Source organism: Python bivittatus, unplaced genomic scaffold, assembly GCF_059951505.1.
Source record: "Python bivittatus isolate LINGU-HERP-01145 unplaced genomic scaffold, Pbiv_v1 ctg000030_np1212, whole genome shotgun sequence".
NCBI classification, from domain to species: Eukaryota; Metazoa; Chordata; class Lepidosauria; order Squamata; family Pythonidae; genus Python; species Python bivittatus.
Genome location: NW_028277031.1, coordinates 1,422,352 through 1,447,917, shown reverse-complemented (window position 1 = coordinate 1,447,917; position 25,566 = coordinate 1,422,352). Strand labels below are relative to the sequence as shown.

Here is a 25,566-nt window from a genome sequence, read left to right as displayed (position 1 = left end):
TTCAAATGACCACAAACTGATAATGCTGATTTTTGAGTCACAAAGATCATTAGCTCTAGTTACAATGAGCAACTGAAGACAACCCCAGGCCAAGGATTCAAGCCGGGGAGCCACATCTCAGCCCGTGGCTTCTTCCATATCCTTCCTTGTGTCTCCATCTGCTGGGAATTAAAAGTGATGCTCAAGCTACAGCAGACATCCTTTATTTTCTTTTTTGGGTGCAAACTAGCCATCTCATTATACAGACATCACTCTATGCCTTTTGTAGTAAGCAATGTTACCGGAAAAAAATAAGAACTAGAAAGCAAAGGAAATTAAAGATATGAGATATGAGAAAGATGATAGATTTCTAGTTTACAACAGCGCTCCGCGCCTCTCTGTCCTCGTAAAACGTCTTTGCTTCCACCACATCCCTCCACCCTTCATGTGTTGCATTTTTTGTTCTTTTGGAAGACTTCGTCCGTTTGATCCAGCCGTGTCTTTCTTGGTTTTCTCTTTCCTCTCAGTCCTTTCACTCTTCCTTCATAGATGTGTGTTTCATTCCATCCTCATTTATCCTCTCCATGTGACCAAACCACTTCGGTGTGCTTCTCTCCCACAGGGCCACTCATCTGTGTATTCAGTCCACATTCATTCACTGCCCATTTATTCTTGATCCTTTCTCTTCTTGTTTTACCCCATATACTTCCTAAGCAACCCATTTCCACTGCATATAACTTATGTTTGTGTTTCTCTGGACATACACAACCCGCACTCCACTCTTTTTCCATAAGCATTTGCAAAGAAAGCATAAAATTTCTTCATTGCTCCAACAAGTTGGCCATCTGCATAGAACTTGCAGTCATTCACTGCACTTTCTCTGTCAGCTACCTTCGTCTTCGATTAATTCATTCTCTGACCTTATCATCTACTTATCATTACCTCATAGAAAGTGTGGACTTCAGGCTGCCTGGCGAGTTCCGGGAGTCAAAGTCCATGCAGGTTAACACTGCCAAGTTTGAGAAACACTGCTCTAAACCAACAGATGCATAATAAACTTTATTTTCAATCTGTATCTAAAAGGAATCTAAAAGGAGGGGTAGGAGCATTAGATGGGTGTAGGGGGCATAAAGGTTCGTATGTGGCAGACTATGTCTATCAAGTGCCTGGGGAGGAGTCTTGCCCAGTTTTCTGGGAACGGTTTGAACCTGTTGGACCTGAGGAAGTGGGCAGGTTCCTTGGAGCTGTGAGCTCAGCCACTGCTCTTTAGATCCATGCATCTCCTGGGTTGTTAAAGCGGCCGGGGGGTGGGGGGTGTTCGTGTGAGTGGGTTCTAGCAGTGGTGAATTCTTCTTTGAGTGAAGGGGGGTGTTCCTTTACCTCTTTTTGTCCAGTATCTAACCTTCCCTTTTTGGGGAAGGTGACTGAGTAGGGGGTTGGGCAGCAGCTTCAGAGGACCTTGGAAGAAGGGGATTATCTGGTTCCTATTCAGTCGGGATTCAGGCCTGGGTTTGGATGGAAATGGCGTTGGTCGCATTTTTCGATGACCTCTGGCGAGGGGAGGATGGGAGTTGTGCATCCATCCTTGCCCTACTTGACCTCTCTGTGGCCTTCAGTACCATCAACCATGGTGTCCTTCTGAATCAGTTCAGAGGATTGGAGGTGAGTGGCACTGTATTGTGCTGGTTTGCCTCCTTTCTCTGGGATCGATTCCAGTTGGTGATTTGGGGGGGAGAGCCCACCCTTGGCTCCTACTGTGTGGGGTTCTGCAGGGTTCAGTGCTCTCTCCACTCCTATTTGACATCTGCATGAGGCTGCTGGGTGAGCTCATCCACCACCATGGGGTGAGGTATCATCAGTATGCTGATGATACCCAACTATACATCTCTGCCCCTGGCGAATTAAGTGATGCCGTGAACGTCTTAACCCGGTGCCTGGGGGCTGTGGGGGTCTGGATGGGGAACAACAGGCTTCAGCTGAACCCTGGCAAGACTGAGTGGCTTTGGGTTTGGGGACCTGGCGGTTCTAGGGCTATGCCGTCTTTGGTGCTGGATGGGGTGGTGCTGGCCCAGACAAACCCAGTGTGCAATCTGGGGGTCCTCCTGGGCTCAAGGAGCAGGCGGCAGTCGTGGCTACAAGGGCCTTTCATGGCTTCACTTGTGTGCCAGTTCCTAGACCAGGAGGCTCTGCCCACGGTGACTCACCCCTACTCTCCTCTAGATCGGATGACTGTAATGCGCTCTACGTGGGGCTGTCCTTGAAGAATACCCAGAAGCTCCAGCTGGTACAGCATGCAGTGATGCAGGCAGTTATGTGTGCTTCCGGAACAGCACACGTCACACCTCTGCTCCGCGAGCTGCGCTGGCTGCCAGTTTGCTTCTGGGTCCAGGTCAAGGTGCTGGTTTCAACCTTTCAAGCCCTTCACGGCCTGGGGCCGGATTACCTGAGGGACCACCTCTCCACAGCTGCATCTGCCCGTCCCATCAGGTCTGGCAGAGAGGGCATGCCCCGGGTCCCGCCTGCTAGGGACTCACACTGGGTGGGTCCCGGGAGGTGGGCCTCCTCTGCCGTGGCACCCGCCTTATGGAACATCCCCCCCCCAAAGTGAGGTCAGCTCCATCCTTGTTAGTGTCCCGTAAGTCCCTCAGGACCTGGCTTTCTCATCAGGCCTGGGGGCCCCAGGGGCCCCGGGATATTTTAGGATGGCTCTCTCATTGTGTTCAATTTACTCTCTCCTGTACCTGATGGTTGTATTTTTAATAATGATTGATTTTTAATAATTGTTTTTAATATATTTATTGTTTTATTTTAATTGCTGTACACCACCCAGAGTCACTTCATGTGAGATGGGCGGCCATATAATTTGATAGATAGATAGATAGATAGATAGATAGATAGATAGATAGATAGATAGATAGATAGATAGATAGATAGATAATATTTTCTTCCACATCCGTTTTCCACTCTTGACATTACCAAAACACTCTTATCAGGTCTTGTATCCGTAAACTGTCTCAATCTTTCGTCATCAATAATAGATCAGTTGTGCTTTTTACCTTATTCTTTTCCCACGCACGCATGTGTTCGTTCATTCATTCATTCATTCATTCATTCATTCATTCATTCATTCCTGAGCTTGAAAACGGGTTTCCCCCAAGAACCTCACCAGGCTCTCCCAAGTTCCCATGCACTTCTCTCTAAGTAACGTTGGGCACCCATTCAGCGGTCCCATCCAGGGCAGTGGAGGGATCTCCATGGATCGGTTCCCCTCCCCTTCCCTGTAACATCTCTTAGTCATGAACAGTGAACAGATTTACCACATTTACTTCTAATAGGGATGAATGGTTAACCCTGGTCGACACTGAGAGAGGGTGAAGGGGGAGAGGGCAGAAGAGCCTGCCAGGAGCCAACCTCTGAGCTCTGCGTCAGCTCTGCAACCAGCATCCGGCCTCCTCCCCTTCCCACGGGACATCCTCGTCCGGCAGCTTTTGTTGCTTGTCACTCTTGGCTGGCAGCCTTAAAGGCAGACGGCAGGCCAAACGGGTCCTCCAGCTTCTCCGACATCAACTGCTGGATGCCCGGCATTGCCAGCTTGCGTGACGTCCCCCTCTGTCTCTCTGGAGTCGTGCTGCGTCCCGGCTGCTTTCATCCCTCTGCTGACTCTGCCAGCAGCTTCCTCCATTGGCCAGTTTGCTGCCAGTCAAACCGCTCGCTGCTTTGCAGGGGCAACTGCAGGGCATGGTCAAAAAAGTCACAATGGTGGCTGCAGCGGTGCAATCACACATAAAAAACAGGCGGAGCTTCTAGTGCACCATCATGGCCGCCATCCTCTGACTTTTTTGACCATACCTTGCAGATGCCCCTGTTTCTATGTGTCCTCAGGTGCCCCTCCTCCACATTGGGGTTGAGAGGGTCATCCTCAGTTTGCTTGCTCTTGCTGTGGGGAGGGGAGGAGCCTCCCCCTTCTCTCCTCATCCCTCCTGCTTTTCCTCTCCTCCCTACCTTCTCCTAGGCTCCTGGAGTTCCCTCCACTTCTCTGCCCGGGCGGCTTTTGCCTGGCGAGCTTCTGGATGCTCCCACGCCCTTCCTGAAACCCCTCTCTCCTGGGCGCGCCCACGGCTTGCCCTCTGGTTACTCGCCTCCTTTACGTTGCTTTTTCAACTGACTTCATTTCTGCATTTTACTTCTTGGGAAAAAGCCACCCCTTCTGGAAGACTCCTTATCTTTTCCCTTTCTTGTTCTAAATCGCCACCCCCCTTGTGCTCTGCTTTCCAGTTCCTGAACCTGCTCCTTCCTGCCCCTCTCTCCCTACAGCAAGAGAGAGCAATCTCTTCCTCCCTTGCCTCCTGTTTACACCACCCATCTCTGAAGATCCTGTTTCCCTGGATTTGCACAAGCAAAGCAGCCTCCTGAACCTCAGGTTACAGATCATTGGCAGCCAGGTTCACCTCTGTCTCCGTCCTGGGGATGCCCTGTGTACATATGAGTAGACTTATGCTTAAACTGTGTATTTGAAAGGCAGAGATATTTTTCTAGGCGTCTACCATTCCTGCTTCTCCAAATAGCCCAATCATCTTTTCTGTACTTTCTCATTTTCTTCCCATCAAGCCGCATATACATATAACCTAACATAATTATATGGATAATTTTCATTCAGAATATGGCACAATTTTCCTCAAAAGTCGTATTTGGCTCTTCTGTAATCCTAATTCACTGGAGCATAACATGCAGTTATCACCAGTCTATGGGTTCCTACATTCCTACACCCTCACAACACCCTAGATGGCACCAATTCATTCATAATTAAGCTTATACTTTCACTTCCCTGCATGTATTTATCAGCTCCCCTCCACAAGATCTGGCCACTTTCCTTCAGATCTATTATATCCTTCCCTTTTCTCTTAGTTTCACACAATATATCTTTTTCATTTTTTAAAAAATGTGATCTTTACTTCCCTTGCATTTCAGGTTGTAATCTTGTATACATCAATGATTGATTGATTGATTGATTGATTGATTGATTGATTGATTGACTGATCTTTTGAGTCAACCGTGACTCCTGATGACTACCTGGACATGTCCCTGCAGTTTTCTTGGGGACTGTTTTGGAAGTGGCTTGCCCTTGCCTTCTTCTTCCTAGAGCTGAGAGAGAGTGACTTGCCCCAAGTCACCCATCTGTATTCTTGTCTAAGGCCAGATTGGAACTCACAGTCTCCCAGTTTCTAGCCTGGTGCCTTTAAGCACTACCCCAAACTGGCTCTCATGCATACATCATGGTCATCATCAAATGGGCCCATAGAGATTGACCCCCGCCACCCATCATGGCTTTGTTCAATCATGGCTTTCAATAACACCTTTAATACCTTTTTAGAGAGGGTGTAGACTAGGTTACAAGCCTTAGTCTTACCCATGCCACTGCTTAGGGCAAGAACTGTACCAGTCAGTCATGGCACATTTTGGCCAGGATACCAAACTCAGCTGGATGGCTGGGCTTCCTCAGCACCATCCATCATTTTTTAGTGGCTGTTCATCTAGTAATCTTGTTAGTCATCATGATCTTCTTTGTTGTGACCATACCATGATAGCACAGGGGTCAAGAATGGTATGTTCAAGAATTTTCTATCCCTTCATACCTTGGCTTGGAACATCTTGGAACATACTTTTCAGATTTTGCAACTTTTCAATGTTTTAGTGCCTGGCCATCAACTTATCCTATACCATTAACTTGTCCTATAACACAACCAAGTCCATGTTTAATGTAAGCAAGCTGATGTGGTTCTGTGTGAGCCAGGTTCTTTAAATCAGGGTCTATCTTGCAAGTCAATATCTTGTTGCCCTCACTGCATCCATTAGGAGATACGTGCAGTTCACTGACACACACTCACCTAATGCAGCAATCCCATCTACTACAGAAAATATTCCAGTTACTGGAACATTTACTTTCCCCCACCTTATTTAGTGCTGCTGATTCTCTGCCAGTTTTGGCACCTGCTTCCTGGCCCTCCTTCCCAGATTAATTGAAGGGGTGATGCCACTCAGTGAAGTGTCATGCAGGTAATAGGGCAATGCCACTCTCATGGAAGCCTCTCGCTAATGGAGACGTTGCTGAATAATGAGTTGGTGGAGGGCAAGTGAGAAGATGCCAAGTGAATTCTCCAATTTCTCATTGGAGAAATGTTGGATGGTTTTTTTAAAAGGACCCTTTTTTGGCTTAGCTCCAGGGTAGGCACCATAAACAAGGGTTGCAGCACCTTTTGCCAAGCCTAAGAGGCAAGACAGGCATTCCCAGCTGCCAAGACCGGGCCGGCCAGCCCACTGCTTTCTCTGAGTCAGCTCCAAGGAACAACTGCTCTGGGTTGGCAACTCCTAATTCAAGCTGCTGAATTATCCAGCAAGAGTTGCTCTTCCTTTTTCGTTGTCTCTGAAATATCAGCATGCAATTTCACTGTAAAATTTTCCTGATGTTTGAAAAAATCCACCATCTGGCTGCAGTTTGGAAGCAAAAGTTGATCTCCCAAGATCGGCATTCTACGAGGAGTCCTGAGCAGCTCCTGAAGAAGCAAAATGGTGCTGGAGTTCTCTCTGCTGGCATTAGCCACACGGAGCACACATCTCGCCAGAATGGCTCCAAAGAGCAGGTGTTCCCAGCGTGGGAGTCTGGCAACCCTGTAGCACGAATCCTCAATCCTTTGTGTCTGTTGGGCCACTGGGGGCAGAGAACTCACCTTTGGCTGGAGTGGGCAGAGCCCTGTCAATCGGGTGGGTAATCAGGGCACAACCAAAAATATTGGGCAACTCACATCACCTCTTTTTTCCTCTTCCCAACCCTTTTTCTCTTTCTGGCAAACAAAAACCTGCAGATTCCTCTTCTTGGCACTCGGGACTGAATTTGTAAATCGTCTGAATGGTGCTTTTGCCCATGCCAATTTAAGCAGACACCCATGGGAGTGCAGAAAGGCCAGAAAGCATGCACTGATTGAGCATCTTTTGTTGGGGAGGAGCTCAAGGGGGTAGCTGGGCCTTTGCATCATTTGCACACATGCCCAGCTTTAAGCTGAATTGCATTTTGGTGGGATCTGCGCACTGGTGATGTGGGGGCAGGATGCTGTGGTCTCCTGCCTTCGCAGAGCTTAAATATGAGAGTCCAGAGGGAACATCTCCTTCAGGCTGAGCTCAGCTCAGCTCAGCTCAGCTCAGCTCAGCTCAGCTCAGCTCAGCTCAGCTCAGCTCAGCTCAGCTCAGCCCTGTTTGCTTTCTTGGTGGCAGGATGGAAGGGGTCTGCTCTTGCCTTCTCCCAGGAAGTTCTACAACTTCCCAGCTGAGCCTCTGTGGCGGGATTTCCAGGGGGTTTCCTGACCCTGCTTAGTGTCTGAGCCCAAAATGGCTGGACAATAATGCGAGAGCCAGAGAAGGAATCCTGGGAGAGGGCATGTCATAACCAGGCTGCCCCCAGGCTGAGGCTCCGGTAGAAGCGGGGAGGGAGGCAGTCCTTCAGGCAGCCTCACCTCAAGCCGGGCCCTCGAACCTGGACCCAGGAGTGGAAGGAAACCGCAGCAGTTGCCTGTGCCTGCACCTAACTAGGAAGGGGAGGGCTAGGGTCTAGTCAATTAACGGGCTTCCCCCAAGTTCTAGACCCTTTTCAGCAGCTGCCGCTTGCAGAACACATGGCTGCAATCTGGTCCAATCCAATCCAATCCAATCCAGAGATTTCCAGACAGTGGGTATAACTTGCGGGCAGGGGGGACCTTTGGATCTTAGCAGTTTCCATTTGGGGGTATCTGGGCCCCAGAGTGTGTGAGGTAAGGTGAAATGGCAAAATCAGGACTTCTGGGGTGGGGTAGGGGTTCCTTGTATTTTAGAGGGGGAACTGGGGATTTTCTTTTTAAAAGAAATGTTAAGTACAGTTCTGAGAGTTCCTGACATCCAAGGGGCAAGAAACTGCCCACAGAATTCTGCAACTGTTGTCTGTTTTTATGGCTTGGTGGACTGCAGAAGGGGGCAGGGGCCCTCAGGTTGCCCACCCATAATATAACTGTAGAAAGGCCCTCTTTGCCCACTGAGGCCACGGTTGCCACAAGCCAGGTGGGTCCCCTTCATGGTCAGAGCATCCCAAACAGACTCCTGGGATTTGAGGGCAGGGGTGGGGCATGGGGGCTCTTGGGCTGGCTTGGAGGCCTTCCCCCAGACCCCTGTTTTCTGCTGGATCAGTTCCGAGTCTCCCCTCTCACAATCCATCCCACCGCTGGGACTGCTTAGCTGATTGGTAAGGAACCCTAGGCCAGAGGAGAGTGTGGGGAGAAAGCCCTCAGTTCCACAGCCCTCTCCTCTCCGGCACTAATTCCTTCCACTGATCAGCAAAGGAAGGAGGTGGGGGGAGCACCCGGGACACAGAACCCCTTTCCCCCACCTCCCCAAGTGGCCAGTAAGGAAGAGCAGACAGCACAGGGAATTCTGTGGGGAGGAGGCTTTGCTTCCTCATCCAGTGAGTCTGTGGGAACGATGTGTGCATGTGTGCATGAAAGGGAGAGAGAAAAGGAATTTTAAAAGATGTTGGAAAGAGCTACTGTATGTAGGGCTGTGTTAGGGGCACACAGATAAACTTTCCCCCAATGCCAACATGCACCCGGGGTTCTTGCACAGTTCCCTGCATTCAGAAGTGCTGTGGTATCAGTTCCTTGATGCAACTCTGGTTCCTGCTAAAGAGGAAGAGGAGGAGGAATCCAGAGAATGAAACTTTCACGGAAGGCAAAAGAAGAATGGGAGGGAGAGATGCAAGGCCAGGCACGGTGCTTTGCACCTTTGCATTTTACTTTTCCAGGGCCCAAACCAGGCCCTACTTTCTAACTGGGTACTCCTCTACCACTTTCCTCAGAGGGCAGACGGCCTCTTCCCCGTCCTCAAGCCTCTTTCAAGGCTCTCTATCAAAAGCACCAAGGTGCCACACTAACTTGAAGGACGTGTCCTCGTGACTGCCACCATCTCATTCCTAGCCCACCTCAGAAGCAGCTGAAAGCCACCGGATTTCCATTTTGAAACAGTGCTTTCCCGCTTCTCCTGACACCAGTCTTGGCTTGGACACGGTCAGGGATGCTGGCAATCCACCCGGCTCCTCTTGCCCACGTCGGCCTGCTGGGGGCACCTCCCCCCCCGAGTCCCTCTGCATTGCCCTCCATGGCCACCTCAGACTGAGCTGCAGCAGGGACGGGATCCCTGGCTTCCCCAGAGTCTCCAGCCCCACAGCCCTTTGAAAGAGCAATCGGCCTCTCCTTCGAAAGGAGGGTGGGTGCTCTCCCAGGTGTCAAACGCTTCTGCAGCAGCAGGCTGCGGAGTCTGGGCTGGTGGGCGAGAGAATGTGGTCCCCACCCACCAAACTCCCTTGATCGCCTGCTCAGCTTCCCCTCCCCAATTAAAACCCATCAGTGAGCTCCCCTGCCTTCCAAGCTCTCCAGAAGGGAGAGGGAAGAACCATGATATGTCAAATGCCGAGGAAGCGCACACACGCGCACGTGCACACAACCCGCCCTCTTCATGTGCTTTGTCAATGTTGGGCTCCGTCGCTCTCATTTTCTGTCCCTGCAGCTTTTCAGCACTGAAATCTGCTGGGCAGCCTTCCCCCACCCCACCTGATGATCCTTTCCACTTCACCCATAACTGCTGCCCGCCCCCCCCCCCCCCCGGTTGTCAGTCAGGTTTAAAGACAGGGTTACTTTTCTTCCCCCAGAACCGAGGCTCAGAGGAGCCTTGCTCTCAGCCTGGGCTCGGCCTCCCCTTGGATGTGGCACCTGGGCAACGTTGCAGCACAGCACAGCGCAAGCCGGGCAAGTTCTGACAGATGTCTAAACCCACCGGCCTCCTCCCCAGCTGCAGCCCCTCCCCATGCTACATTTCAAGTCCCAAGGCAGCTCCAATCTTCCACGCCAAAGTGGGGCTGCATTTTGGGACAGGGGTCATTTGGAGCAGGCTTGATGGAAAGGAAGAGGGTTTCCGAAAATCCGGGAGAAACACAAACTCCCGTCCCCTCATCCTGCCTATTTGTTGCTTCTGCCCTCCCACAGTTGTTGGACCCCACCACCACCATTCAGGTGCAGCCCTCACTCACCGAAGGACGGTTCCTCCTGCCCCTCCTGAAGGCCTGGGAGGAAAGACCCTGGATGCCGCCATGTCTGAAGGCTGGTCTATTGAAGGATCTATTGGAGGGGGTCTTGGGGACCCCCTGCCCCCCGCCCTTCTGGGAAGAGGAATGGGAGGAAAATGACGCATCTTGTTCCTGAAGGCACACAGTCGTCTTTGAGTCAGAGGATTTTCCAAAGCAAATTCTGTTTGTTGTGATTTTTTTAAAGGTCAGGTGTCAATTATTTTACACCACCAAGCTGATCAGGAAAGGAATTAGCAAATTGTTTTCTGTAATGCATTGCAAGAAAATGTTTCTTCTCAAACTGAAAACAACCAAGTTGACATACAGAGACAGTCAAACCAATGTCTTTCTGTCTGCCTGCCTGCCTGCCTGCCTGCCTGCCTATCTATCTATCAACTCTATCTCTATAATTTATAGAGATAGGTAGATGATAGATATAAATTAGAGAAATAGATGATAGATACCAACAGAGGTGAATATGTGTAGCTCAGGGTTGAACTGTGGAGTCCTTGGGGTTCTCTGAGCTTGGTTCTTTCCTTGCAGACGTTTCGTTACTCGGCTAGGTGACATCTTCAGTGCTAGAAGGGAGAGGGGTTTGCTCTCTGTTTATGTGCTGTGGCTTTCCCTGCCCATGTTGGTGGGGGTGGGGGGTTATTTTTATTTTTTTCTTCTCCTGGTAGTTCCTTGGTTAGGGTATTGTTTACTGCTTGATTGTAAGTCTGGTGATAATCTTGGTGTTAATCTCTGCTTACCTGGGTGATGGTTGCTGGACAATCAAGCAGTAAACAATACCCTAACCAAGGAACTACCAGGAGAAGAAAAAAATAAAAATAAACCCACCCTTACCAGCACTGGCAAGGCAGGCCACAGCACATAAATAGGGAGGAAACCCCACTCCCTTCTAGCACTGAAGATGTCACCTAGCCGGGTAATGAAACGTTTGCAAGGAAAGAACCAAGCTCAGAGAACCCCAAGGACTCCACAGATGAGAAAGAGAGCTATCTATCTATCTATCTATCTATCTATCTATCTATCTATCTATCTATCTATCTATCTATCTATCTAATTTATATAGCTGCCCATCTGAATGCTGAACTCCAGCCCTCGTGGTTAGGAGCTGTGAGCAAGCAGAGACAGCCCTGCCCATCTTGCTGAAGAATTACCAGCTGCCTCCTCCCCTGATTCCACACAGCATTTCCATCCATCGAGTACATTTCTCAATCTGTCCTTAGAGAGGGCAGGAAGATTCCCCCTTTTGCTACTTTTAAGCAATCTGGGAGGGAGTAAAAATAGTAGTTAATTGTGTTAAAGAGTATATCATCCTTGATTATTCACTTAATTAGTCCCAAGTGCCACTTAATTAGAGGTGACCTTGAATTGGAGATTAAGAATATTTCACTTTATGGAGCAGTGACTAATTTGGCCCGCAGATGGCAGCATGTGATGGCAGAGTTTATGTCTGAGGCTGATCTCTTCAGGCTCCATCCCGGGCAGCTGGAAACATCGTGCACAGCTTGGCAGCAGTCTTAAGGCTGCAGAAATAAGGCACCGTGGCCTTTGGGATGGGGATCCTTCCTTCTGTGGCCCAGCAGCTGCCAAGAGCAGATCTTTCAAGATTGCTCATACCAACTGATTTGCTTACCTCTGCAAATGTCAGCAAATTTCAACTTAAATCTGTCAGTTGGAGGGGGAAGAGGTAATGCGATGTTATTGTTTAGTTACCACGTAGTGCTAGAAAAAGTTGTATCTGGGTGCAGGTGAGAATATTCTTTAACTCTTCTGTTGACAGAGAAATGGAACAAAAAGTGTTTTTCTTCCAGGCCAGTGCAAGACACGGAGTTTTCTTCCCGTGTATCCTGTTGATCTAGCAACAATTTGGGGGGGGGGGGGGGAAGCTATCTTATATCAGCTGGAGTACTGAAGAAACCATCTGTTATGGTTTTGTAAAGATCGGGTGTGGGTACTTCCTGAGAAGTTTTTGAAACTGCACATTGCTCTTTTTTGCATCGATCCATTATTGCCTACTTAGAACTAAACTAGGGCTGGGCATCTTTTGGGTGGCTGGAGCCACAACTCTGCCTACTGACCCTCTGATCAGAAGGCACCTGGTGGCATCACTAGAAGGAGTATGGCTATAATTGGGGAACCTTTTGGGGATCTGCAGATGGAGCTTAAGAGTGAGAATGTGGGTGGGAGATGGATGAAAACCTTTGGATGAAAACCGATCCCATTTCTACTTTTAACCTTCCCAAGCCTTCAGTGATGGCATGTGGGACTCCCCACCCTTATTTTGGGAAAAACAAAAATAGAAGCCACAAAATCATTAATATGCCATTTAGCAACTGGATTTTGTAGCTTTATTCTCAGGGAGCCAGAGGTGGAGGACTGGTGGTTGACTGCAGAGCACAGATTGCCCCCTCTTTAGGCAAGAGGTTTTCAGGACCTTGGAGAGCAGCCACAGTCTCTGACAGAAGGTTCTTCCGGTGTGGGAGAAAAATACTGGTGTTGTTTAGAGGCAATGTTGGTGGAGACAGCTCTTTGGCTGCTGAGCTTCCCTTCTTAAAAGCATAAGCTCTGAAGGTCCTTGCAGGAATCCCTGTTTGAGACACTCAGCCCCATCCTGTTTTCCTACCATGCCAGAAGTCAGTCCCTCTGCATCTACCAAAGATGGACCTTGACTGTCGTCTCCCATAGAGTCTTAGCTCAGATGAAGACCTTTGTGGAATGTGTAGATCTACCCAGTATAACTGGGATACTGCTGGTCATTTTATCACTCTGTCCCATACTGAAGGGCAAATTCTTCTGACTGCTTCGGGTGAATTTGTCTCTTTCCCACATGGGATTGGTTTTTATTGCACAGACTGGATACTTGCTAATTGAATGAGTTGATGGACTGAGACATTGGGCCAAGCTGAACAAATTATGCAGCAATTAGATAAACAAGTCAGAAATGCATTAATTAAAGTGCACTACTCTGGGAAGATGCTGCCATAAGAAAATGTGTTTTCCATGATATATATTTATGCAAATTTATTTTGAAGTATTTGCTTGAGGAGCAGTGGGGCTAATCTTTCCTCCACATATTTCTGGAATAGACTGACCCCAAATCCTCCCTTTGACTGCATTGGTAATGCTCATGAGCTGGCTTCAAGAACATATCTGTCTCCCTGGAAATCTGTTCCACCACCTCCATATAATCCATATATCTGACAGAATAGGGGAGGATCTGCATGGTTTGAGAGTTGTAATGGCATACCACAGAAGTGTATGCTTGTCCTTGTCTGTTGCTGGAACATATTTAACACATGCAGAAAGCTTATTTCTGCAAGTGAAAGCTAGAGCTAGTTTGATATAGTCATTAAAGACATTAAGATAGAAACTGGGAGACATAAATTCTAATCCTACTTTAAAAATGAAGCTAGCTGGTGACTTTGGGCCAACCAGTTTCTCTCAGTCCTGGGAAGAAGGCAATGGCAAACCACTTCCAAAAATGTTGTAAAGAAAACTGCATGAACTTGTCTAGGCAGTTGCTATTGCAAACAGGAGAATCACTGGGAGTTGAGCAGCATATAATTTTTAATAATAATAATAATAATGCCATAATGCACTGGTGACAACAAACTGAGCTGGTAGTGAGTTGAAAGAGAAATACTATGCTTGTCTATGACCGTAATAAAGATTTGATTTGATTTGATTTGAAAGAGAAATAGAAGAGGGAATGCTCAGGTGGAAAAATATGACTTCCATTAAGCAGATTTGGGGGGAAAAAATCTTTGAAGCAAAGGGCAATTGAATGCTGGTGGCCTACAGGTATTCATGAAGAAAGCAAGGCTTCATCTCCATTCTGAGTCATTTTGTAGATTACTTCTCTCATCCTGCCCTTTTTCCTCAGCCATTTCTACCTTCCTCAACCTGGTGCCCACCCACTGGGTTGAACTGCAACTCCCAGTATCCACAGTGAGCAGCTAAACCAAACCAAAACCATCAATCAAGGTTACCAAGTCTAAACACTTGACATTTAAGTAGCGATATTGTTCCTGGAACCCAGAAAGAAGGACGAAGACATATTTATTACTGGGATTAAGTCAGGGGCATGACTTTAGGAAAACTTGATGAAAGGTTGTAGAAGAAGCAGACTAAAGTTTGAGGTCACTTTGCTCTGATCCAGGGCCAAACAAAAGCACAACTCTGATCCTCAGCTTTTCTGAAAAGGGTCTTGTCTGCTTTGCCATAATCTCAAAGCCATTACATCTGAGTTGTGGGTAAGTAGGTTGCACAATTCTCAAAATGGTGTTGAACTCCCTTGATCCCAGTGCAGTCCCAAATGCACATCTTCAGACAGAACCCCATGCCAGGTGGAGCTAAAGGTTAAACAGTGACCAGCTAATCCTGAAGGGTCAGCATTGGGCCAGGTGGCAAAAGAACAGGAAGGGCCTTGATGTCCCATTGCTCAGAATCTTCAGCCAGATGATGCCCTGCAGCCAAGATGACAGGTGTTGACCAAGCCACCCCCTCTATTCTACACCAACACCCAAGGATGAAACCACCCCCTCCTCTTCCTTCTGTACTCATAGCAAGTTTTATCTCCCCAAATGGAGCATTTCAGTGTTTGTGGATGTTCATGTTAGCTTCAGAAATATGTTCTATTTGAACAACAAATATGAATGCCTGACCCCTTGCAGAGGGATGGTAATGAAGAAGTACCCAGTTAGAACCAATTTAACTGAGTTGCTTTGAAATTCACTCTGATTTTTCAGCCTATTTCTTGTCCCATTTCTTTAAAATTATTATGCATGTCCCTTAACCAAGATGAGTAACTTTGCTAACATGCAATTTGAGAAATCAATTTGCATAATTCCAACAATTAGGCAAGCTGTCGAACAGTGTTCAGGTTGTAGGCCCACAAGTCAATTTTTGTCACTGCAGTCAATTCTAATGTGTTGCATTAAGTAAAATTGCCTTATTTATGCAATACATATTTCACAACTTCCAGTGCAGCCCTCTTGACAAATAACAGAATAAAAATGACTACAGTGCAAGAGTAAAATTACAATTCTATCCCAAGTCACATTCAGCTTCTAGTGGCTGCACAGTCATGTCTTCTTGTGTATTGTACGGAAGTGGCTCGCCATTGCCGCCTTCTTCAGACTGCTTGTTTTTACTTCCCGGTCTAGTCTACAACTCTCTGCTGTAACACAATATTCATATAGAGAAGGCATGAATAAAGAGATCCAAATTATCCCTTCTATTAAGAATCAGTTCTATTATGGTATCTCAAGAGGTAGCTCTGTTACATGTAGAATGGGAATGGACTCTTCAGACTGACAAACCCATCCCACTGCTCCCTCTGGGAATCCTAATTAAAACATCCAGAACAGATTGTTGCCCACCCTCTGTTTGAATGCATCTAGTGACAGGAAGCCCACCACCTCTCGGGATAATTGGTTCCATTGCTGAACTCCTGTCGTTGTCAGAATTTTGTTCTTAAAATTCATACAAAATCTGCCTTCTGGTAACTTAAATCCATCTGTTCCCCTGAATTTCTTAAACGTAATGTGCAATAGTTCCAACTATACATCAGCAAGCTTTCTCCATGCCCTGGAATACTATTCATCAGTCCCTGGAGTTTTAAACTCATTCAGAGTAAGCAGATTTTCCCTAACCTTGTTTCTGTCACTCTCAGGCTTCAATCCTCTTTTTTCTTCCTGCTCTTCACAATTCCCTGGTGGAATTGTGTTGGTGAAGACTAAACCAAAATGAAACCATAGAGACAAAGGCAATACCACAAACATGGGAAGAAGCATATATAACTTTGATTTATAAGAAGGGAATCATCTGGAGAAACCGCAGTCATATAAATTAATCTCCTTGTCAAATGTTGATTACAAAACTTTTACTACAGTATTAGCTGAATGTTTACAGAAGTGTGTTCCAGGTAATACATATAGATCAAACAGGTTATATCAAGGACAACAGCAGATTTATAATAAATGTAGTAGAACGTATCAACAAGAATAGAAAAAAGGAGCAGTAATTTTTTTAGATGCAGAAAAAGCCTTTGACAATTTGGAATGGCCATTTCTATTTTCAGAATTGGATAAAATAAATCCAGAAGAAGAATTTAAAGCTTGAGTTAAAAGCATTTATAAACAGCAAACAGCAAAGGTCATGGCTAATGGAACACTTTCTACAGATTTTTCAGTAAGTAGAGGTATCAGACAAGGGTGTCTACTTTCTCCTTTATTATTTGCAATCACTTTAGAAGTATTAGCCAATAAGGTTCAAAAAGATAAGCAAATATCAGGCATTAAGATTCAAGGAGAGGAATATAAATTAAAATGCTATGCAGATGATATAGTACTAACCGTTATGCAGCTGCAAAGTGCAATAAGACAGCTGATTAAAGGTTTTGGTGAATTCTCAGGATATAAAATTACGTGCAAAAACCAAAGATAATAATGAGACACTTATCCCAAGAAGAAGAAAGCTTTGTGCAGAAGTCAGGTTGCCAGACAACAAAGGATTCAATGAAATATTTGGGACTGTATTTGTCAGGCAGTAACAAAGATATATTTCAAAATAATTACACCAAATTATAGAGAAAAATTTTAAAAGATTTTGAAAGGTGGAAAAATTTAAAACTAGGTTAGGATCACTTGTGACTGTTAAAATAGATGTATTTGGAGATAAATAAAACAGTGTTACAAGATTCAAAAGAGAAAGGTGCATGTCCTCTTCCGAATTTTAAATTACATTGCCCTGCAAGTTGTTTGTCATGGATAAAATCAAATGAACAGCCAATATTAGAAGGTGTCGATCTAGCTAATGGACTTCACAGACCTTTCTGGTATTAGGGTAGAGCAGAAGACAAAAACTTGCAAGGACATATTATAAGGCCGAGCTGGATAAAAACACGGGATCCTGCAAAAATCTCGTTTCTCACCGTTAGCCTCACCCTCAAATGCTTTTTATTCGGGAGATATTATTGCAAGAAAAGTGCAGTTACTTATGTGGCGTCCAGACTCCAGAAACAGATTAAAGGCACAGCGAGCGTTATCTAGCGAAGGCCGAAATCTTCCATGGTTGCTGTATTTACAGATGACGGGAGGAATAAAAAGCGATCTTAAGGAAGACGGAAGGATTTTAAGGCAAATGACAGAATCTGAAAGGCTTCCGGGAGCCAAGGCAGATGCAAACTCTTAAGGAAACCGCCGGTGGAAGGACCACCTGCCTGAGCAGGTTGAAAGCCCTGGGCTCCTCCTTCCCCGCCTTCTTGGCCCGCCCCCGTTGTCAGGACGGCCCAGCTGCCAATCCAGCAGCAGCGGCCAATCCGGCAGCCCCGCTGGGCAGGAGGCGCGAAGGAGGGGAGGCAAGATGGCTGCCTGGAGCTCTGCTGCCACCGCAGGCCTGGGGAGGAAGAGGCCGAGCGAGAGCACGACGCCCGGGAGCAGAGTCCAGAGCAGAACTCAGGATGGACGGCCCTGAGGAGGAGAGGCAGCCGGAAAGGAGGCGGCAGCTGAGAAAACCAGGGACGGGGAGGCGTTTTTCCCTTCCCTCGGAGCTGTTTCCCTCAGATTCAGAAGGAGAGGAAGAGAATCAAGAAGACCGGCCAGGAACAAGCCAGGAGAAAAGATGGAGAAAAGGCTGAGCCTTTGATGGAGCAGGAGTAGAAAGCAGGAAATAAAAAAGATAAAAGACAGATCCAACTCCCTAGACAGCTACAGTGACCATATTTTCGTGGAAAGAATAAAGGGCTAATCTGAAAAGGGGGCAAATCTGAAAGAGGTTCATTAGGATAAAAACAATTGAACAGTTTATGTTTGTAACTTTGCAAAGGAAAATTCAAGAGCAGAACCAAGAAAATACATAATTAAATTAAATAAATCTAAAGGACGGCTTTCTGAAATAATAAAGGACGTACGGTCACTGCAAGTATAGCTCTAAAGAGAGGGACACTACAGGGATTGAGACAACAGAAGTACAGAAGTCAGTAACACACAAATCTATTGGAGATATAGAATAGAAAGATATGAAAATATAGTGACATTGGACTTTAAAGTATGTAGACTTTAAATGTAATGTAGATAAAGAGCTTACAGAAAATAGATGGTTAAAATAGAAAATAATTCTAGTGTTAAGATTCATTTCTACACTACAGGTAGTCCTTGCTTAACAACCATTTCTTCAGCGACCATTCAAACTTACAGCGACACTGAACGAATGGTACTTACTCCCAGTCCCTGAAGTTACAGCCATTGCAGTGGTCACATGATCAAAATTCAGGTGTCTGGCAGCCCACCCATGCTTACAACCACAGGGTTACTTCAACTCCCCCAACCTGCCTATCTCCCCCCCTTCTCTGCCCTTTTGGCCCCTCTTCTCAGTGGCACTCCTTGGTAAAGGTGGCAGCACTGGCGGCAATGGGGCTGAAGTAGAGGCCTGGGGTCTTCAGCAGTCTCAGCCGGCCACTGCCACCCCCAGGTGTGCTGTTTTCCAAATCACGTGCACCCTTCTTACGATGCTTTGGAAGACTGAACAGGTCCAGTTCAAGGCCCAGGGGCAGCAACGGCCAGCTGAGACTGCTGAAGGCCCTGGGTCTCTACTTGAATGCCAGCACTGCCACCACCGCCGAGGAGTGCCACTGTGCAGAGATGGGGGGGAGATAGGCAGGTGGGGGGAGTTCAAGAGGAGGCAGCCCCTTACCTTGCCGAGGCTTGGGGCTGGGAGGGACCAAGCCGGGAATGGCTTGGATCAGGGTGGATCCTCTCCTAGCGACTGGTGGGATTCAGTTAACAATGGGACTGCTGGCTAAGCGATGCGATCGTGATGTTGGGCTTTACATCACTTAGTGACGGAAATTCGGGTCCCAATTACTGTTGTTAACTGAGGACTACATGTTGTCTTCCACTTTCCTTTATTTCTAAGCTTTCCTTTTGTAAAATAAAAGTCTCCTCCCAGCCACTGAGTGGAGATAAAAGTACCCAATGAGTTGTCTAAGTTTCCAGTGCTTTGTTTCTATTGAGTCTGGGTCAATCTGGTTATGAGTGGTTCAAAAAAAGGACCCACAACACAACTGCAATTCAACAGTGGGAGGACTTATGGAAAAACTCAATAAATTTTAGCCCATGCTATAATTTAACAGAAAATTTGTGCAAAATGTTTTATGGATTATACGTAACTCCATCAATAACTGCAAATATAGATATATCATATAATAAAAAATGCTGGAAATGTAGTGATACAGAAGGAACATTTGATCATATGTGGTGGACATGTACAAAAACCTCAGAAGTACTGGAAAGAAATAACAACATTATTTTTTAAAAAAAATTTAAAGTTTGAATGGAAACTTCGGTTTTCTTCTACTAGGAATTGTTTCAGAACAAATAAATAAAAAATATTATAATTTAATAAGATATGTGTTAATGATCGCAAGGACAATTTGGCTCAGCACTGGAAAAGAGACACTTTGCCAACAATATAAGAAACCAAACTTGAGGAATATGCGTGCATCCCGAACAGAAGTTTGACGAAATTTAAGCAAGAATAGTTCCCCTATATATCATATGTCATACAACAGGGCAGACACTTAGGCTACAGTTTTTAAGAGGAAATAATTGATATTAAGACAGTAATTAGAAACAATTTTAATGTTTATAAATATGTTGATGCAATCAGTTGGATACAATGGGAAGGAATTTAAAAATATGTTTATTGATTTTTCTTTTCTTTTTTTCTTTTGCTTTTCCCATTACATGGTTAAGTGCATCTATCTCTGGAACAAGGACAAATACAGGTAGCCCTCAACTTATGACCATTCATTCAGTGACCATTCGAAGTTACAACAGTGCTGAACAAAGGGACTTAGAACCAGTGCCCAAAGTTAGGGCTGTTGTAGTGCCCCCGCAGTCGTGATCAAAATTTGGGCACTTGGTAGCCCTCCCACACTTACGACTGCAGAGGCACTTCAACTCCCCCCCCCACCTATCTTCCCCCATCTATACCCTTTTGTCCCCCTGCACTCCTTGGCCCCTGCCACCCTAGCTGACCTTCCCCATCTTCTTGCTCCTGCTGCTGACCAAGTATGCCCGGCCTGGCTCTTCGCAAGGCAGCTGCTGGCCATATGAGGCTTTCTTCCCAAGGTCGCAAGTTTCCTTGCGAGACCTGAGGAAGATGGCCTCACATGGCCAGCAGCTGCCTCACGAAGAGCCAAGGCAGGCATGCCTCATCAGCAGTGGGAGCAAGAAGATGGCAAAGGTCAGCTGGGGCGGCAGAGCACAGGGCAGCAGGGGACTCAGAGTGCAGGGTGGCGAGGGCGACTGTGGCTGGGACTGGGCTGGGGCACCTGGGGCTTCCTGGCTTTGTGGCAGCTTTGTGCCACACTGCTGGCTGTGATTTGTGGTGGCTTTGCGCCATGCTGCTGGGCCAGGCTGGGGATGGCCTTTGTGCAGCACAAAGGGGCTTCCTGGTGTGCTGTGGCTCTGGGGCTGCAAAAAGCTTGCAGCCCCAGAGCCACGGCATGCCAAGCCCCTGAGCTGCAGCATATTCTTCCCCCAGCCTTCCTGAGCTCATGCTGCACCACAGCACCCCCCTTCCCCAACTCGGGCATGGCCTGAGTCAGCCCTCCCAGGCCTCCATCACCCCCAAGCAGCACCGCCATGCTCCTTACCTGGGACTCCCACCTCTTCCTGCTTAATGACCTCCACGTCTTGGGGTTATGACAGCAACTGGGATTGCCCAGATTGCCATCGCTAAGCTATGCGGTCACATGATGTCGCGCTTTACGACCACATCGCTTAGCGACAGAAATTCCAGTCCCAATTGTGGTCGTAATTCCAGGACTACCTAGTGGTGGTATCAATATCATGTTTAGAGTTTTATAGAGATTTCTAGTTATTTTTAAGATGACATAATTAACTTAGTTCTATAGGTTTAATTAATTAATCGATTCATGAAATGATGAATTTTAAATTTTATGAAAAAAATTATTTACTGATATTTTATTCTTATCCACTTTGCCTCTTCTTTTATTCTTCTTTTTCTTTTATGTAGCTGTTTATTCTATTCCTTTAAATGTTTTAATAAATAAACAACAACAAAAAGACTAAATCAAAATACAATTTGGATGACTCTGCCTTTTCTTTGTTACCTGTCATCATTTTGCAGTCTTCGCCACTCTTTTTATTTTGAACATGTCTAAAGAAGCCCTTTGTAGCATTCTTGGGATCTTTGGCCAATCAGAGCTCCTTCTCAGCTTTTTCTTTCTGGACCCAGCTCTGCCGAACTGTGTAATCTTTCTTTGTGACCTGTCCCTCTTTCCATTTTCTATATGTGTTCAGTTGATTTCTTCTGCTGTCTTCCTCCCCACCCCTTTGGAATTGTTTGCAGTTGTGATTTTGGTACATTCCACCCATTTTGAGCTTGTTTTCCTATCAATTTCTCCTCCCGTGGAACCTACTTAGCATTGCTGTGAGGTGTTTGGTTTCCATTTGTCAGTAAGAATGCAAACTCCATTGTTGTTACAAGGGTTTTCTGAGTTCCTAAAACACATTCTTGCGAATGTCAGTTGAGAAATGAATAGCTGGTTGCCCTTCGTCTTCAGCAAAGACTGCTGCACAGACTGTGTTCAGCTGGCGTGCTATCTCATTATCCTCTTTCAGATTTTCTTCGTGTCTTTTGTTATCCAGGGATTGGCTAAGTTATTTGCATTTTCCTGTGCCTTTTAAAATTTATTTACATAAGTTGTATATGTCTGTAATCCTTTTTGCAACTGTTATTGCCTTCTATTATGCAAATTTGTCTTCTTTGCTCTCATTCAGGCAGCATTTTCATTTTCTGAAGGAAGGCTTTTTCTCCTGTAATAGTTCCCCTGCCATTTCTCATTAACTATGCTAGTGACCTCTTGAATTTGCTTGTCTTTCCCAATCTGTGGTGTACATTCTGGTTGGGCTTTTATTAACCATGACATTGGAGGGGATTTTTGAGGCCATCCAACCTCCTGATCAAGGTAGGGATCCAGATGAAAGCATAGCTAACAGACGGCTGTCTAGCTTACAGACCCCCAGTAAACAAGATCCCATTGCCTGTTTGGGTGTTGTGGCTTCAGTAACACCCAAATATTTTGGACAGATTTGATCTGGACTTTCCCTTTCCCTTTGTTTTTTCTAATCTCCAGTGATTGCCTGTACGTGTTAAAAGTCACTAAAGGTCTAATCTTTCAGTTAGCCTATTTGGGTATACACTGCAATGTAGTATGTTTTAAATATACATATTTGGCTGCCAGCTGTTGATATTGAAAAATAAAGTGGTGTCCATCCATCTGTGGGCTGTTCTTTCAGGTTCAGGCAATATTGTTCTAGGGTGCAGTATTCATTTTTCCCATTTCCTCTGGGCTCCTTCTAAAATCTTTAATTTTGTTATGGTGGGCATAAATAGATCAAAATGTCTTAATGTACATGAAATAGATAATTGTCCATTTGTTAACTGAAATAGACCAGAAACTCTTTGCAAGAGATTTCTTGGATAAGAAGAATTTTTGATGGCCAAACTCTTTTATTCCAAGGTGTTTGAAGTCCATCATATTTTGATTACAGCAAACTTGCTTCAGCACTGCAAGTTCCTCATTTGTATTGACCTTTGGATGGCCTAATAATGGGCAACTTCATGGCTTTGGGTCAAATGGCAGCCTTTTTTCCTCTTCCCGACATCTATGGATACTGGGTGTTCCTTACTACAGACGTACTCAGTGCCCTTGATTGTTCACCCAAGAAGTGACTGGACTCAGTCCTGCCTCAGTGGCCCAAATGTGATATGTTTATTAATTGTGGGGTGTTATTAATTTGCATTTTGTTATGTAAGTAATACTTAAGGGATGGCTGAGCAGCTTCAATTCAGCTGTTTCTCAATGAGAGTGTTGAGTCTTTTGAGAACACAGTCTAACCAAGATGGGAAGCAAAGTTAGATTTTCCTTCTCTGTCACTATTTCAAGGCATCCTAAATGGAATGGATATGGCACGTATCATGTGGCCTTAAGTCAGAAACACCAGTAGGAAAATTCCTTTATTCTGTCCTTATGTATTGATTTTTTATTGGACCAGAGTGCCCTCAGTGGCTCAGAACAGCAGCAAAAGACAATTCCATTTTAAAAGATTCTGAGTTAAAAATAAACACTGAAAAGAAAGGGCTATATAAAGGTAGGTAGGCACATGGAGTGAAGGACAATTGGAGAATGGAATATCATGGTACTGAATGCACATAAGCACAGCACAGAAAATAGTGAGTCTCCAGCCTGGGGGTATTTATTTCTTCTGCCAATAAGCCACATTGTACCAATAGAAGAGAATATCTGTAGCTCACGGTTGAACTGTGGAGTCTGTGGGATTCTCTGAGCTTGGTTGTTTTCTTGCAGACGTTTCATTACCTGGCTAGGTAACATCTTCAGTGCTACCTGAAGATGTTACCTAGCTGAGTAACAAAACATCTGCAAGAAAACAACCAAGCTCAGAGAACCCCAAGGACTCCACAAGCCAGATTGTATTCATCTGGATAGTCCTGGAGGATTTAAATGTGCTTCAACTGAGGCAGGACATGTCACCATGAATTGAGCTCATTGGGTTTTCCTACATGTAAATACAAGAAAGGATGGATATTGTGGCATTTTTCACCATTTAGGGTCTTTTTTCCTTCCCATTATAGTACGGGATGCTAAAAATCTTGTTCCTATGGATCCCAACGGCTTGTCAGACCCATATGTGAAACTCAAACTTATACCTGACCCAAAAAATGAGAGCAAACAGAAGACGAAAACCATCAAATGTTCTTTGAATCCTGAATGGAATGAGACCTTCAAATTGTGAGTATTGCTAGATGCAATATTTGAATGTTGGGGGGGGGGAGTGATTTCTGGGGCATCTACATCTTAAAACAGAAGGCCAAGAGAGGGGAGATACTGGTGGGTGAACATCTCATCTCATCAGTAGCTCCAGATCCTTGACTCTGTAGGAAGCCAGAAAGAGGCTATAGCTCAGACAGAACCCATGCAGAAAATCTCACTTTCAGGTACCAGGTGAAGGAAAAGACTTCCCCCAATTGCAGATTTTTGACAGCTTTGATTCCATAGCACAGACAGTTGTGATCTAGATGGAACTATGATTTTCCTCATAGGGAGGTAGCTTCAAATAAGTTTTGCTCCCTGCCTATATTTTTTGGGCAATCTTTTCAGATTTCTTCCTCAGTGGGGGCCTGCTGCAGCATAGCATGGGAGACGTCCATTCTCAAATTCCTCTGTGCCAACACTGCCATTCTGCAAAGAGGCGTAGTGCTGGCAAGGAAGGGAGTCATGGTGCGAGCTCCTCCCGCTGAGCTTCAAGCTGTCAGGGTGACCATTGGGACAAATCTACTGCCATGCATGAAAGTAAAGCAAGATATGGCATTTTCCTGCATCATTTCACCTCCATCTTCTCTCTGTTTCTTGTTGCCTAACTTTCTGGGATTTTCAGGGGGTCTCCATCTCACATCCAACCCTCCTTAATTTCTTATACTTCACAGCATCAGATGCTCTCAAGCCATGACTGTAGCTACCTGCAACTTCCCTAGAATTAATACAGAAGAAAATTTGCTGCATTTTAATAATTGAGAACTGGGAAGTGGGGATGAAGAAATTTTCCCCCTCTCCTCCTCCAGTTGGTGTAGATAAAAAAAAAAAAAATACTATAATGTTGTGGGACTGGAAGCTGACATTTTAAAATATTTTTATTTGAAAGGGCCAGTGTCTGGAAATTCAGCATTATGGGTACACACTGCTCTTGAAGACCACCACTTCCCAATTATGGGGAAATGCATGGAAACTTGCAGAAGGCAGCCCCCCCCCCAATATATCTCTTAAAATCTGTTCTCTCTCTCCCCCCTTTGTTTTTCCCAGCCAGTTGAAAGAGTCTGACAAGGGCAGGCGACTATCTGTGGAGATCTGGGACTGGGATCTGACCAGCAGAAATGATTTTATGGGATCCCTGTCCTTTGGAATTTCAGAGCTGCAGAAAGCCGGAGTGGATGGCTGGTATGGTGCATTTGTCTCTTGGGCCCTCACTGGCTCTCCAATTAAATAAAAATGGGGGTGAGAAAAGGAATGGGGAAAGGTGCATGGAAGTGATTGGAGCTCTTTGAGGAATACCACTGGAGTTGGGTGGCCAATAAATGTAAATAAATAAATAAAATACATTTGGAAGTATTTTAGAAATTGCCGCCATTAGAACAGAAACAATCTAGACTTTTTACACTGCACATTTTGAAGGAGCCTTTCCAACTTGAGGATGAGATTGTGGAATATTCTGCTACTGTCCTGACACGCACAACCAAGAGATAGGGTTAGGATAGCCAGCCTAAACACTAAATGTGATCAACTCTTGACAGAAGCTTTAGGTGCCAAAGATCTCTGCACTCCTCCAATATACCAC

At 45.7% G+C, this 25,566-nt stretch overlaps 1 protein-coding gene across 2 annotated transcripts in view; it reads left to right on the top strand.

The window, feature by feature from the left end:
* Positions 1-25,566, top strand: part of PRKCB (protein kinase C beta) — a 189,151-nt gene that overhangs the window by 73,044 nt on the left and 90,541 nt on the right. For both annotated transcript variants that reach the window (XM_088152166.1, XM_088152161.1), the window contains exons 6-7: positions 23,810-23,966; positions 25,035-25,169. In XM_088152166.1, coding sequence (XP_088008292.1) covers positions 23,810-23,966; positions 25,035-25,169 — 292 coding nt within the window. The remainder of the gene's footprint in view (positions 1-23,809; positions 23,967-25,034; positions 25,170-25,566) is intronic.